The sequence below is a fragment of the Mustela lutreola genome, chromosome 10 (assembly GCF_030435805.1).
Source record: "Mustela lutreola isolate mMusLut2 chromosome 10, mMusLut2.pri, whole genome shotgun sequence".
Lineage (NCBI taxonomy): Eukaryota > Metazoa > Chordata > Mammalia > Carnivora > Mustelidae > Mustela > Mustela lutreola.
The window spans coordinates 62,583,397-62,599,255 of record NC_081299.1 but is presented as its reverse complement, the minus strand read 5'-3'; the positions used below and the strand labels follow the sequence as shown (position 1 = coordinate 62,599,255).

The following is a 15,859-nucleotide window of genomic DNA, read 5'->3' as shown; positions in this document are numbered from 1 at the left end:
ATTATTTGTTTTTTGGGTGTTGAGTTTGATAAGTTCTTTAAAGATTTTGAATACTAGTCCTTTATCTGATATGTCGTTTGCAAAGATCTTCTCCCATTCTGTCAGTTGTCTTTTGGTTTTGTTAACTGTTTCCCTTGCTGTGCAGAAGCTTTGGATCCTGATGAAATCCCAATAGTTCATTTTTGCCCTTGTTTCCCTTGCCTTTGGTGTTGTTCCTAGGAAGAAGTTGCTGTGACTGAGGGGGAAGAGGTTGCTGCCGGTGTTGTCCTCAAGGATTTTGATGAATTCCTTTCTCACATTGAGGTCCTTCTTCCATTTTGAGTCAATTTTTGTGTGTAGTGTAAGGAAATGGTCCAGTTTCATTCTTCTCCATGTGGCTGTCCAATTTTCCCAACACCATTTGTTGCAGAGTCTCTCTTTTTTCCATTGGACATTCTTTCCAGCTTTGTCAAAGATTAGTTGACCACAGAGTTGAGGGTCTATTTCTGGGCTTTGTATTCTGTTCCATTGATCTATGTGTCTGTGTTAATGCCAGTACATACTGTCTTGATGAGGACAGCTTTGTAATAGAGTTTGAAGTTTGGAATTGTGATGCCACCAACTTTGGCTTGCTTTTTCAACATTCCTATGGCTATTCGAGCATCTCTGCTCTTAAAATCCTTGGCTTCGAAGTGTTCTTGCATTGCATTTCTACTTAAACAACATGATTATTATTTTTATATGTTCACACCTAGGTGCAAAGGAAGGACTAAAGGAATGCCACTGTGGGATAAAGCACAGACTTCAATGGGCAGTTAGTTGGGTCTTCCATAGTCTATCCCTCTTTCCTCAGAATGTTCTTCTTCCCAAGGGAGATAACCCAGCATCCCACTGAGTACTATCTTTAACCCAAAGTCCAAGGATCTCTGGGTGGTAAGTCCTCTTTAAGGTTTTTACATTGAATGCACAATGGAGAATGAGGCTCGGACTATTAGAATACAACTCCAGATCGGAAAAGGAAGAGTGATAAATGCACAGTGGTTTCTGGTGCATGGCACTGGAAAACATTCGTATTCAACCTGCATTATATTCCCCATTTCATCCTATGGTCCTTTACTCAACTACTTGGAATGTTATTTCCTGTCTGCTATCCTCAGACCACATCATTGCTGAGCATTGGAGATATATGCTCTTTTGAGGGCCATAGAACTTTGAAGCTCCCTTCCTGTTGTGCAAATTTAGCACGTCAGAGATTATTTTAACAGTCAAAGGCCTTTTCATATTAGGTCATGAAATCTTTGGCAGCATAACTGCCTCAAAAATGTAATAGGCTTCTACCTTATTTGCTTCCTCTTTGCTCCATGTACTAGTAAATCACACCCAAAGATGATCTCTGATCTAGTTGTAAATCTGCTTGCTTGCTCTCTTCCTCATTTCTCTCAAAGAATTTTGATATCTTATTTCCTGCTGAGACAAAAGCTAACTTGAGATATTGGCTCTTAGTTCTGTGAATACCTCTATCACAAGACTTCATTTTCTATCACAGCCACCCACTCCCAAGATCAAATATTTGAACTCTTCATATCAGTAGTTACCACCCTTCATAATCTCAATTTCAAACATCCCTATATCTGACCATCTCAGTCCCTCTAACATTCCAATTACAATCCTTCTATTTCCCTGGGACCTACAAATCCCTAATGTTAACCCTTTCACAGTATCCCTTAGTTCCCTCATGTTTTCATTTCCATCTCTGTCTTAGATTTCATGACTCCTCTTTAAATTCATTCCCTTATGTAAACCCTCAATTCCTTTTTCCCCTCCCAAGTAGTTGGACTTCCTTAAAAAATTTCAATCCTTAGCTAAGTGCAACTCTCTGCCTATTCTATGTCTAAATGCAGGCAGCTGTGAATTTTTGGAGAAAACATATATAATAGTTCTTCTGATTCAGAACCACTAATCTCAGTGGGCCCTTAGTGTTATCCCACAACCATGCTACAAACCCCTTGTCTATTCACTAGCCTAGCCTTCTAGAAAACAATTTCACACCTTTTCCTCTTAAACCTCTAAGAACTCTGTGTCAATCTCTTTGTCAACCTCTGACTTTTCTTCCTATTTCACTGAGAAAATGTAAGCGTTCAGAAGACAACTCTTAAAAGCTCCTATAGTAATATCCTCTTGCCTACCTGTCATCATTTGTGTTCATTTATTTGTTCAGCTTTTCCTTGTCATAATGTGGATGAACTGCATGTGCTCTTAAGGTCAGCCCATCCGTTTGTGCATTATGTCACACATTCAAGCACAGCACTCCAGAAATGTTCTGTTTGGTTTTTTTTTTTTTTTTAAATATTTTATTTATACATTTGACAGAGAGAAAGATCACAACTAGGCAGAGAGGCAGGCAAAGAGAGAGGGGGAAGCAGGCTCCCTGCTGAGCAGACAGCCTAATGTGGGTCTCGATCCCAGGACCCCGAGATCATGATCTGAGCTGAAGGCAGAGGATTAACACACTGAGCCACCCAGGTGCCCTTGGGTTTTTTAATTACCACTTTTCCTTCTCTACTAAATCATCTCCATCAGTATAAAACATGCTGTTATTTCTTCTGTCTCAAAGAATTCTCTCCTTGATCCCACACACCCCACCCTCCAGGTACTGCTTCATATCTCTGTACCTCTTTTTTGCACAAGTCCTCAGAACAATAGTCTCTATTCAATGAATCTAAATCCTCTATTCTCATTCAGGCTTTTATTCCTACACCAATTTTTTCCAAGTGATACCACTGAACTCTGTATTATTAAACAAATGGCTAATTCTCATTTCCACATTTACTTGATCTAACAGCATTGTTCATTCAAGCTGCCCTCTTTAAAACACTTTCTTAACTTGGCTTTTAGGACACAACATGCTTCTAGGTTTCCTCCCAACTCTCTGGATACTCCTCGTTAGTCTCCTTTGCTGGGTTTTCTTCATCTTTCCAACACCTTGTAAATGTTGGAGTTCCCTCCCATCACCAAGCTTAGTCCTTTTCAAAATCTACATTTACTCTTTTGGTGATCTCATCTAGTCTGATGGTTTTAACATCATCTATATGCTGCCCTCCCTAATTTATATCTCCAGATAAATCTGCTCCCTAATCTCTTGATCTTTATATCCAACCACCTGTGCAATGTCTCTACATGGATATTTAGTTTGTATCTCAAATTTAACATCTCTAAAACTCAATTCCTAGCCTCTGACTTTATCCTTTAAACTATTTTCCCATCGTAGCTGTCTTCCCTCTTTCAGTTAAGGCCAGCTTTAGATACCATGGAATCAATTCTTCATTCCTCTTTTTCTCTCGTACTTCAGCTAATTCCTCTGATCTCCATTCAAAATATGCCTAGACCAAATTAGTTTTCACCATCTCTTCCTTTTTTCATAAAACCATCATCTCTTTTCTGCATTAGTTCAATGACCTTCTGACTGGTCTCTCTGACTCTATCCTTGCCCTAATTTCTACCCCTTACAGTCTCTTTTCTACTCAGCAACTAGAGTGATCCTATTAAATATGTCACATTTATGTTTCTCTTTCATTTAGGCCTTGTCCCCATAACTTCCCAGGTTACTGAGATTAAAAGCAAAGTCTTAACAGTGGCCTTACAGGATCCTTCACTGTCTGTCCACCTTTGACTACATTTGCTGTTACTTTCTCTCTGCTCACTGCACTCGGGTTATATTACCCATCTATTGTCTGTGAAAGGATCCAGGAGTCCTCCTGCCTCAGAGCCTTGGACTTTGCTATTCTCTCTACCTAGAGTACTTTTTCTCCAAATGACTATGATTTGATGAATAGTCTTCACATCTTTCTCAAATGTTACCTTTTTTTTAGGGCCTCTCTTGATTACCCATTTAAAACTGGAATCTTGGTTACCCTAGCTGTTAGAGAATTTAGATAAGATTGGATATCATTGATAGCAATTTTAACTTCTTCCTGGGCAGTTTCACTTCTGCCTTACTTGATTCCATGCTGTCATTAATAGTTTTCTCCAATTTAGCTATTGTCTGGATAATTGTTACCCTGAATTCCCTTTCCTATATACTGTTTATGTGCATATCCAATGGCTCTGATGGAGAGGGCACAGTCTCTGAATTTTTCCTCTGTTAAGCATTCCTCCTCCTAGTCATTTTGGTGAGAGGTGGTTGAGGGGATGTGTAGCTGAATATATCAACCATGATCCAGGAAAGGTGCACCCTGGAATGCTTCCGAGCAATCAGAAGTCATTACCAAACAGAAAGAAAAAAGAAAAAGAGAGAGAGAGACAGACAGACAGACAGACAGACAGAAAACAAAAAGAAAAGACCCAGCCAGAATGGGCCCCAAAACTAAGGTTTGTAAGGTATACAAACAAAAATGGACAAACAAAAAGACTGACAAAAGTTAATGACAAGAAAAGAAAAAGAACCCAGCCAAAATGAACCCCTAGGATAAGATTTATATAATACTAGAACAAAACAAATACACAGAAACACGGATGGAAGAAAAAGATGAGAGGGTGGTTATAAATCCTCATTGTGCCCAAGGAAGGTTACTTTGATTCTTCCTAGGTGTATCTTGATATCTTTGTTAAAGGACTCAGCTTTCCAGAGATAAAGGGAGATTAAAACTCATTTATATATAGGGGTAGTGTTGATTAGGGAAAGAGGATTACCTTAAGCTTATATCTATGTGTATATTTTAAAAAAATAGAAAAGCAAAAGAAAAACGCAGGTATATGTATGAAAAAAGTTCAAGTTAAAAGGTAATTATGGAATATGTTATATTAAACTCATTGTAATGGTAAATAGGTTAAAAAATTAAAAAGAATAAGAATAGTGAGAATGAATTAAAAATAAAAGTTGTATCTATGAAATAACAGGTTTTAGGGCAATACTGGGAGCTTAATATCTTGTTTTCCCCTCATATTTGGGTTTTACAGTTTTATGGGGACCCTGTGATGGTTGTCCTCTTGTTCTTTTGGCTGGCTTTCTGGGGGAGGGGCCTGCTGTGCTGCTTTTCAGTCAGTCTTGCTTGGGTTGAGTCCTCCTGCTCCCTATCAAGGTGCTAGGCTCTGTGGAAACCGTTTTTTTCAGGCTTTTCTTCTCTGGGGTTTTTGTTTTTGTTTTTGTTTTTCCCTTTGGCAGCTTTTTGTGGCTTTTCAGAGGGTTAATGGAAAGCAAACTGCACCCAGACCTCCATCTCAGAGAGAAGCCTCAGTCTGCTTCTCTCTGGGTTGTCCAGAACACACAGAATCCCCTTTTGCAAACTCCGCTGAGCCGGGCTACCTCCCACAGGCAGTGCACATCCCCAGCCACTGTCTCAGGGATCATCCAAAGCACCTGCTTGTCTCTGCACCCCTGTGCCACTAAAACCATAAGCGATACTGGTCCGGGGAGTCCACTTCCAGTGCAGCCTCTGCTGGGACTGCTGTCTGGGATCCAGACCTCCCCAGAGATCCCAACTAGAGATAGCATGCTGAGATTTTTCAAGCCCAGGCTGAGAGTGTTCCGACTCTTGGCCAGTCCTAGAGGCCACTGGCTAGTGCCCGCATGGAACTCTCTCAGGTGCAGGTAACCAAGGCAGAAGATAGAATTAATCATCTAGAAGACAAACTGATAGAGAAAAAGGATCAGGAGGAGGCCTGGTACAAAAAGCTTAGAAGCCTTTAAAACAGAATTAGGGAAATAAATGATGCCATGAAATGTTCCAAAGCCAGAATTATTGGGTTGCTGAGGGGGAGGAGAAAGAAAGAAGACTAGAAGATATACCTGAACAAATTCTCCATGAAAATTTTCCCAATCTGGGGAATGGAACCAGTGTTCCTGTCCTAGAGGCAGAAAGATCACCCCTCAAATCAATGAATCTAGAAAGACCTCAAGACACTTGATTGTGAAACCGATGAATCATAATTTTAGACAAGATCCCTTGAGAGCAGCGAGGGGGAAGAGATTCCTTATGTACAGAGTCAGGTCCATCAGAATAACATCAGACCTGTTCACAGAAACTTGACAAGCCATAAAGGGCTGGCAAGACATATTCAGGGCACTAAAAGAGAAGAACATTCAGCCAAGAATACTTTATCAATCAAGGCTGACATTCAAAATATATGGAAAGATAAAGAGCTTCCAAGACTGGCAAAGTTTAAAAGAGTATGGGACCACTAAGCCAGACTACAAGAAATATTAAGGGGGGGGGGGTTCCTATAAAAGAAGAAGGAATCCAAGAGTGTCATAGAACAGAAATTTACAGAGACAATCTGTAGAAACAAAGACTTCACAGGCAACATGATGTCAATAAAAATTTATCTTTCAAAATCACTCTCAATGTGAATGGTCTAAATGCTCCCATAAAATGGCACAGGGTTCCAAATTGGATAAAATGACAGGACCCATCCATATGTTGTCTACAAGAGACCCATTTGGAACCTAAGGATACATCCACACTGAAATTTAAGGGATGGAGAAGCATCTTTCATGCCAATGGGCCTCAAAAAAAGGGGGGGAGGGTAGAAAGAAAATATCCATCTGATATGGATTCTCATATCAGATAAATTAGATTTTAAACTAAAGGCTGTAGTAAGAGATAAAGAAGGACATTATATCATTCTTAAAGTGTCTATCCACCAAGATCTAACAATTGTAATTGTTTATGCCCCCAATATGGAAGCAGCCAACTACATAAGACAACTGTTAAGATAAAAAGCCATATTGATATGAATACATTAATAGTAGGGGATCTTAACACACCACTCTCAGTAATAGACAGATCATCGAAGCAGAAAATCAATAAAGAAACAAGAGCATTGAATGACACATTGGACCAGATGGACCTCATAGGTACACACAGAACATTCCACCCTAAAACAACAGAATACTCATTCCTCTCAAGAGAACATGGAACCTTCTCCAGAATAGACCACATACTGGATCACAAATCAGGGCTCAACCAATACCAAAGGATTGAGATTATTCCCTGCATATTCTCAGATCACAGGGCTTTGAAACTGGAGCTCAGCCACAAGGAAAAGTTTGGAAGGAACTCAAATACCTGGAAGCTAAATACCACCTTGCTTAAGAATGCATGGATCAACCAGGAAATCAAAGAAGAACTTAAACAATTCATGGAAACCAATGAGAATGAATAAACTTTGGTCCAAAACCTATGGGATACAGCAAAGGCAGTCCTAAGGGGGAAATACATAGCCATCCAAGCCTCCCTCAAAAAAAAATGAAAATTCCAGAACACACCAGCTGTCTCTCTACCTTAAAGAACTGGAGAATTAACAACAAATTAAGCCAACTCCACACACAAGAAGGAAGATAATCAAGATTAGAGCAGAAATCAATGAGATAGAAACTAGAAATAGAGTAGAACACATCAACAAAACTAGAAGCTGGTTTTTTGAAAGAATCAATAAGATCGATAAATCAGGGCGCCTGGGTGGCTCAGTGGGTTAAGCCGCTGCCTTCGGCTCAGGTCATGATCTCAGGGTCCTGGGATCGAGTCCCGCATCGGGCTCTCTGCTCAGCAGGGAGCCTGCTTCCCTTCCTCTCTCTCTGCCTGCCTCTCCATCTGCTTGTGATTTCTCTCTGTCAAATAAATAAATAAAATCTTTAAAAAAAAAAAAAAAAAGATCGATAAATCATTGGCCAAATTAATCCAAAAGAAAAGAGAGAAGGCCCAAATTAATAAAATTATGAATGGAAAGGGAGAGATCACAACCAACACCAAGGAGATAGAAACAATCATCAGAAGTTATTATCAACAGTTATATGTCAATAAGTTAAGCAACCTAGATGAAATGGATGCATTCCTGGAAAACTATAAACTTCCAAAATTGAACCAGGAAGAAATTGACAACCTGAATAGACTGATATCTAGTAATGAGATTGAAGCAGTGATCAAAAACCTTCCAAAAAACAATAGCCCGGGCCCTGATGGATTCCCTGAGGAATGCCACCAAACTTTCATAGAAGAAATAACACCTATTTCATAGAAGAAATAACACCTCTTTGAAGGTGTTTCAAAAAATTGAAGCAGAAGGAAAATTTCCAGAGTCTTTTTATGAAGCCAGGCTTACCCTGATTCCCAAACCAGGCAAAGACCCTACCAAAAAGGAGAATTTCAGACCAATATCCCTGATGAATATGGATGCTAAGATTCTCAACAAGATCCTAGCTAATAGGATCCAACAGCACATTAAAAAGATTATCCACCATGACCAGGTGGGATTTATCCCTGGGTTGCAAGGATGGTTGCACATTCACAAATCAATCAATGTGATAGAACAAATCAATAAGAGGAGAGAGAAGAACCACATGGTCCTTGCAGTTGATGCAGAAAAAGCATTTGACAAAATCCAGCATCCGTTCCTGATTAAAATGCTCCAAAGTATAGAGATAGAGGGAACATTCCTCAACTTCATAAAATCTATCTATGAAAAACCCACAGCAAATATCATCCTCAATGGGAAAAAGCTCACAGCCTTCCCGTTGAGATCAGGAACACAGGATGCCCCCTCTCACCACTCTTGTTCGACATAGTATTAAAAGTCCTAGCAACAACATTTAGACAACAAAGAGAAATAAAGGTATCCAGATTGGCAATGAAGAAGTCAAACTCTCTCTCTTTGCGGGTGACATGATACTTTATATGGAAAACCCAAAAGACTGCACCCCCAAACTACTAGAACTCATACAGCAATTCAGTAACGTGGCAGGATACAAAGTCAATGTACAGAAATCAGTTGCTTTCTCATATACTAACAATGAAAAAATAGAAAGGGAAATTAGAGAATGATTCCATTTACTATAGCACCAAGAACCATAAGATGCCTGGGAATAAACTTAATGAAAGAGGTAAAGGATCTATACTCAAAGAACTACAGAATACTCATGAAGAATTTGAAGAAGACACAAAAAGATGGAAGAGCATTCCATACTCAGGATCGGAAGCATAAACATTGTTAAAATGTCTATACTGCCTAAAGCCATCTATACTTTCAATGCTATCCCAATCAAAATTCCACTGGCATTTTTCAAAGAGCTGGAAGAAACAATCCTAAAATTTGTATGGAATCGGAAGAGACCCCATATTGTTAAGGAAATGTTGAAAAGTAAAACAAAACTGGGGGCATCATGTTTCCTTGATTTCTCGCTTTACTACAAAGCTGTGATCACCAAGACAGGATGACACTGACACAAAAACAGACACACAGACCAGTGGAAGAGAATAGAGAGCCCAGATACAGACCCTCAGCTCTATGGTCAAATAATCTTTGACAAAGCAGGAAAAAATATACAGTGGGAAAAAGATAGTCTCTTCAATAAATAGTGCTGGAAAAATTGGACAGCTATGTGTAGAAGAATGAAACTCAAGCATTCTCTTACAGCATACACAAAGATAAATTCAAAATGGATAAAAGACCTAAATGTGAGGCAGGAAATCTATCAAAATCCTAGAGGAGAACATAGGCAGTAACCTCTTTGACATCAGCCCCAGCAACTTCTTTCAAGATATGAAAGAAGGCAAAGGAAAACAAAGGAAAAGCAAACAAAGGCAAAGGAAACAAAAGAAAAAATGAACTTTTGGGACTTCCTCAAGATCAAAAGCTTCTGCACAGCAAAGGAAACAGTCAACAAAACAAAGAGGCAATCCATGGAATGGAAGAAGATATTTGCAAATGACAGTACAGACAAAGGGCTGATATCCAAGATCTATAAAGAACTCTTCAAACTCAACACACACAAAGCAGATTATCACATCAAAAAATGGGCAGAAGACATGAACAGATACTTCTCCAAAGAAGACATACAAATGGCTAATAGACACATGAAAAATGTTCATCATCATTAGCGATCAGGGAGATTCAAATCAAAACCACATTGAGATACCACCTTACACCAGTTAGAATGGCCAAAATTAACAACACAGGAAACAACAAGTGTTGGAAGGGATGTGGAGAAAGGGGAACCCTCTAACACTGTTGGTGGGAAGGCGAGTAGGTGCAGCCACTTTGGAAAACAGTGTGGAGATTCCTTAAGAAACTAAAAATTGAGCTTCCCTATGAACCTGCCATTGCACTACTGGGTATTTACCCCAAAGATACAGATGTAGTGAAAAGAAGGGCCACCTGTACTCCAATGTTCATAGCAGCAATGGCTATAGTCACCAAACTGTGGAAAGAACCAAAATGCCCTTCAACGGATGAATGGATAAAGAAGATATGGTCCATATATACAATGGAGTATTATGCCTCTATCAGAAAGGATGAATACCCAACTTTTGTAGCAATGTGGACGGGACTGGAAGAGATTATGCTGAGTGAAATAAGTCAAGCAGAGAGAGTCAATTATCATATAGTTTCATTTACTTGTGGAGCATAAGGAATAATACAGAGGACATTGGGAGATGCAGAGGAGAAGTGAGATGGGGGAAATCGGAGAGGGGGTGGGTACAAACCATGAGAGACTGTGGACTCTGAGAAAAAAACTGAAGGTTTTGGAGGGGAAGAGGGGGGTTGGGTGAGCCTGGTGGTGGGTATTATGGAGGGCACACATTGCATGGAGCATGGAGTTTATGCACTGGGTGTAGTGCATAAACAATGAATTTTGGAACATTGAAAAGAAATAAAATAAAGCTGGAATCTTACTCAGCTACCTTTTATCCTCTAACCTTTCTAGCCTTATTTTTCTCCATAGCACTTATTACCATCTTATAACAAACAATTATACTTATTTGTTGTTATCCATCTCTCCTCTATTAGAAATTAAACAGCTTGAGGGCAAAAATTTTATTTGTTTTATTCACTGTGTTTCCAGTGCCTAGAACAGGCTCCGAGCAGATGATCAATAAGTATTTGTTGAAGGAATAAATGAGTGAATTAATATCTTCCTACTCCCAGTCTAGGAAATTTTCCACTGTACAGATTGATCATTCCCATGAGGAAACAAAAATATCTTTGTACAGATTTTTTTTAATATACCCATGTACATTTTATTTACATTTATGTAAAGTACCCCACTAGATCATGCTTTTTTCATAGCAAATGTAGTGTTGTCACCTACAGATAGCTCTTCTACTCAGCAAATTCTGATTTGTATTAGAATGTTAAAGTATATGAATTGCAGATTTAAAAATAATGATGAAGAACTATATTTTAAGTGCCCCTTTGTGGTCACACAAAGAGGCAGAATGAGTCAGAATGTATTTTTGCTGCCAGTCATGGAGACTTGCTTTTAGTCTGCCAGGCATTAGTCTATCTACTGATCCAAGCCATATTTTTATGCATTATGTTTTTTGTTAACTGCCAGCATAGTCCAGACATGTGTCACAAGCGTTTAGAGGACAGACTGTGATCAATTAGGATACTGTGCCTCAATGTGACCTTCATTTTTGGCTAATTATATGTTGATTGCTACTAATCAGCATCGTATTTGAAATGAACAAGTTGGTCTGCTAGAGGGAGAGAGTAAAGAGAAGTTGCTATATTGTATTTTAAAGCTCGTTTGTGTCTGGAATGAAATTTGATGTGCTTCTCTTTAACAAACCACTTTTTACCATCGTAATTACTTTCTTGTATACGTTGCATACACAGCACTGTTAATATGGAGTATACATTGTGTGTGTGTGTATTTAGGAATATAGAAATCATGGTCCCAACTCAGTAGTTCTTATTGTCATTTAAGACCTGTGAAAGCATTAGTACTTTCAGTATTCGTTTTATAAATCCATTTAAATCTACCTGAGAGGGGAACTAGTGAAGTTCAAACCATATTATTGTCAAAGTCTAAATGTAAAGTATCTTCCAATATGTTAAAGGTTTACTCAGTCAGCTTAGCTCCAATCAGAGTGAAATTTTGACATTTGTATTGATGATAACCTTAACCTTCTTTTTTTTTTTTTTAAGATTTTATTTATTTTATTTGACAGACAGAGATTACAAGTAGGCAGAGAGGCAGGCAAAGAGATAGAGGAGGAAGCAGGCTCCCTGCTGAGCAGAGAGCCCGATGCGGGACTCGATCCCAGGACCCTGAGATCATGACCTGAGCCGAAGGCAGCGGCTTAACCCACTGAGCCACCCAGGCGCCCCTAACCTTAACCTTCTTTAAAAAAAATAAAAATAAAAAAAAAGTGAGCCTCTTGGGGGCTTTGAATGTCCCTAAACAGTACTTCAGCTTTTGCAGAAAAATCTGTGAAATTTAAATATTTCCTCTAGAGGTGTGTGTGTGTATGTGTGTGCACGTGTGCACACACACCTGCGCATGAATGCCTATGTATATATGAGTAACTGACACAGAGGAGATACATACAGAGGTGTGAATGTGGAGACAGGTTGTTTGCCATGTCAGAACTTGTAGAAGAAATTCAGTTGCTGCTGCTGCTACTACAAAACAACATTAACGGTGAGATTTGACATATCTATTTAGTTTTCTAACTCTTCCCTTAGCTGTGGAGTTGACACCAAATGTTTTTGTGTGCAGTAGAAACATGACCCAAATAATGGGGAAGAGCTGTCAGCTAAGCAGCAGTGTTTTTACCTAGCTGCCAATGGATTGAGCTAGAATCTGGCCAGTGAGAAGTTAACAAATTACAGCAGGCTTGTGGAGCAAGTCAGAGCTGAGAAGACTTTCATAAGGAGGAACCAAAAGGTGGGGGAGAAAATGTCTAGGGACTGCAACTCTGATGGCTTAATGGGATCTTTGTTTTTTGCTTTTTGTTTTTTTAAATTACAAACAAAAGCAAAACTGATAGAGTGTATCTTTCTGGATTCTGCTTTCTCTCTGTGGAGTCTATACTTAGATTTCAGTCACTCCACAATGGCTCTGTAGACTAGTAGTCACAGTGATCTGGTTTGGTATTAATAGGCCCTCTAAAGTCATTAATGTAAAATAATTGCATTGGTGAACTCTCTGCCCACATTTGGCTGGTGTTGTTTGTAAAAGACTATAATAATGAGTGCCACAAATAGTCCCAGTTTTGTTATTTTCTTATAGTAGTAAGTCCAATATTATATTTTGAGAATTGTTGAGAATTCACTGACATGGATAGTTATTAGTGGCATAAGTTATCAATATTTGGAGCATTTTTAATGACAATTTTATTCATATATAGGAAAGGAAGCAAGATTCTAACCCTGAATATACATAAACTACACAGGCAAAATTAATCTTGCGAAAAATTAATCTTGCATTATACTCTTATCTACTAACTCAGAAACTAATAAGGGAATATTTTATTAAAAAAATCCATCACTGTCCTGTGGTAGTGGTCACATGAATCTAAATATGATAAAATTGCATAGAAATGTAAATGCATGGATGCACACACACACATACACACACAAATAAATGAGTGTATGTAAGACTGGTAGAATCTAAATAAGGTTAATGGGTGGTAACAATACCAATTTTTGGGTTGTGATATTGTTCTGTAATTGTACAAGTTATTACCATTGATTAAAACTGGGTGGAATATGTTATTTCTACAGCTACAAGTAGATCTACAATTATTCCAAAATCAGATGTTAAAAACAAGCCGTCATTGTACATCTATTGTCTTAACACAAATCATTGTCAAAAGGCAAGAAGTAGAGATTGATAACTATTACATGAAATTTTATTTTTTACATAAATTAGAAAATTGATGCAAGTTTCTTTGATGGAAAATGGTGCTTTGCTTCTTGTAGTGGTAGATAGCTTAGAAGTCTAATCTTACAGATACTTCCTTGGTTTATTCAATTCAGTTGAGTCTCCACCACTGTGTTTTCCTTTTCTTCACAGATCTGTGTCTCCAAGTGCCCAGAAAAGTTTCTAACCTACATGGAAATACAATTTTCATACAGAAAAAACAAACACTATTGGACATACTACAGCCAATTCTGCAAATCCCCTTTTGTTAAGCCTGTGAAGGTATGAGTGTTTAAACTTAAAACTAGACTTTATATAAAAGAAGACTTTAACTCTTGTTTCAATCTCAAGTATAAGATGAGCATTTGTAATGGACAAGCTCCTAAATCCTCTAGGAAATTATTATTTATTATTCCATTAAGACACAAATGCATGTGTACATACAAATTTACATGCACCATTTATAGCATATCATCGTGTAGACTTTGGGTATTATTCAAAACTCTTAAGCCTGGTAAGTTACCTTTAGCTTTAACTATTCCCTGAAACCAACAAATTCTCTACTTGGCTGGACCCTGTCATCAAGATCTAGGAGCTAACTAATGGCAATATTAATATTATCATTTCATTAATGTGGTGATGAAGATCCATGACTTAGTAACAAGTAGAATTTTACTTCCAAACTCAATTTGATAATTATTCATTTAAGAATAAAATCCTCAAACCCTACCTAGGTTTGGGACTTAAGAAGGAATTCTAAAGCCCCATTAATTTAAATAGTATTAATGGCTTCTAACTTAGAGAAGATGCTGTTTTTCCAGAAAACAAAAAATGAAGAATTAGAGACTCAAAATGTGACTAAGACATAGATACACACTTTCAAAATTGTGTCTTGACTTCAGTGTGTCTGGTTTTATTATTGTTGATTTGATTGAACTACAGTTAGAACATTTTAGAGAATTTGTCAAATAAGTATGTGTGTATGATAATCTTAAAATCATTCTTATAGGGGAGTAACATGAAATAATAAGATAATTATGGAGTTAAATTTTCGAAGGACACAATTTTTATACTGAGAATAAAAGTTGTCATTACATAGCCTTTGAAATGTTAATATACTCTTCCTTCCATTTTAGACTCTCTCACAAGTCTTACTGGATGATGATTGTCCAACAGCAATTTTTCCAAGCAAACCATGTAAGTGGTTATTACTTATCTTATCTTAGAATATATAAGAAGTTACTTAATTCAGTTCCCTTAATTTCTCTGTTGACAAAATTGAAGACAAGAATAGTTGTATGATTGGCCCAGTGTCCCAGAAATAATTAGGAGAAAACCAAAGCTAAAGCCCATTCTCCTAACTCCAGCCAGAGACATTTCTACAGGAGATCTGTTAGTTTTAGGGTTTTGCTGCATCAAGATACACAGAAAAGATTAAAAACTGATTCTAAAAGCCCAGATTGATTACTTACATGTGCTCTATAAGCACATGTAAGTGCACAGACATAAACTTGCATACTCTCACCCCTGAATTCAGCCAAAGAGTTTGTTCCGAAGTTGCCCGGGGTGTGATGGTGGGACATAAACTTGTCCCATAATTTGAAATTTGAAATATTTATGTATCTCTTAAAGCAATCGATATTTTATATTTTTAATATTTATAAATTTTATTTAAAGTTTATATAAACTTCATTTCATTTTCTTTTTCAAAGTTACACAATCACTAATATTCCATTCCTACAAATATAATCCTAACCCAAGAGAAACAATGTTACGTAAAGATGCCCATCACAGTGTTATTCAGAAGAACTAAAAATAAAGAGAAAAAAAAAAGAAAATTAAAAGAAATACTCTTATGTCCAAGAGCAATAAAGTGCTTAAATAAATGATGATGTATTTATTAAATGGAATATTTTAGAGTTATTAAATATAAGTACTATGTAATATAATGTTAATAAAATGTTATGTACATTATAATGATATTTTATAATTATATATTATGTAATTATAATATAATTATATATAAATTACTATAAACTATAATAATTTAATGTATAAATTAAAATAAACAAAAAAAGCTATTCAAAGAAAACTATTGGAAAGAAATATGCCAAAATAGTATGGATATTTTGGAGATGGCAAGACTGTGGGCATTTCCTCTCTTCTTTCTTTTTTCAATTGGAGTAGAAGGTCATGTGCCATTTTCTATTTGAATAGAAAGTCAGGTACCATTGA

At 37.4% G+C, this 15,859-nt stretch overlaps 1 protein-coding gene across 2 annotated transcripts in view; it reads left to right on the top strand.

The window, feature by feature from the left end:
• The window catches only part of SLC44A5 (solute carrier family 44 member 5), a 403,850-nt gene that overhangs the window by 333,747 nt on the left and 54,244 nt on the right, over window positions 1-15,859 (top strand). For both annotated transcript variants that reach the window (XM_059137458.1, XM_059137460.1), the window contains exons 8-9: window positions 13,778-13,906; window positions 14,761-14,821. In XM_059137458.1, coding sequence (XP_058993441.1) covers window positions 13,778-13,906; window positions 14,761-14,821 — 190 coding nt within the window. The remainder of the gene's footprint in view (window positions 1-13,777; window positions 13,907-14,760; window positions 14,822-15,859) is intronic.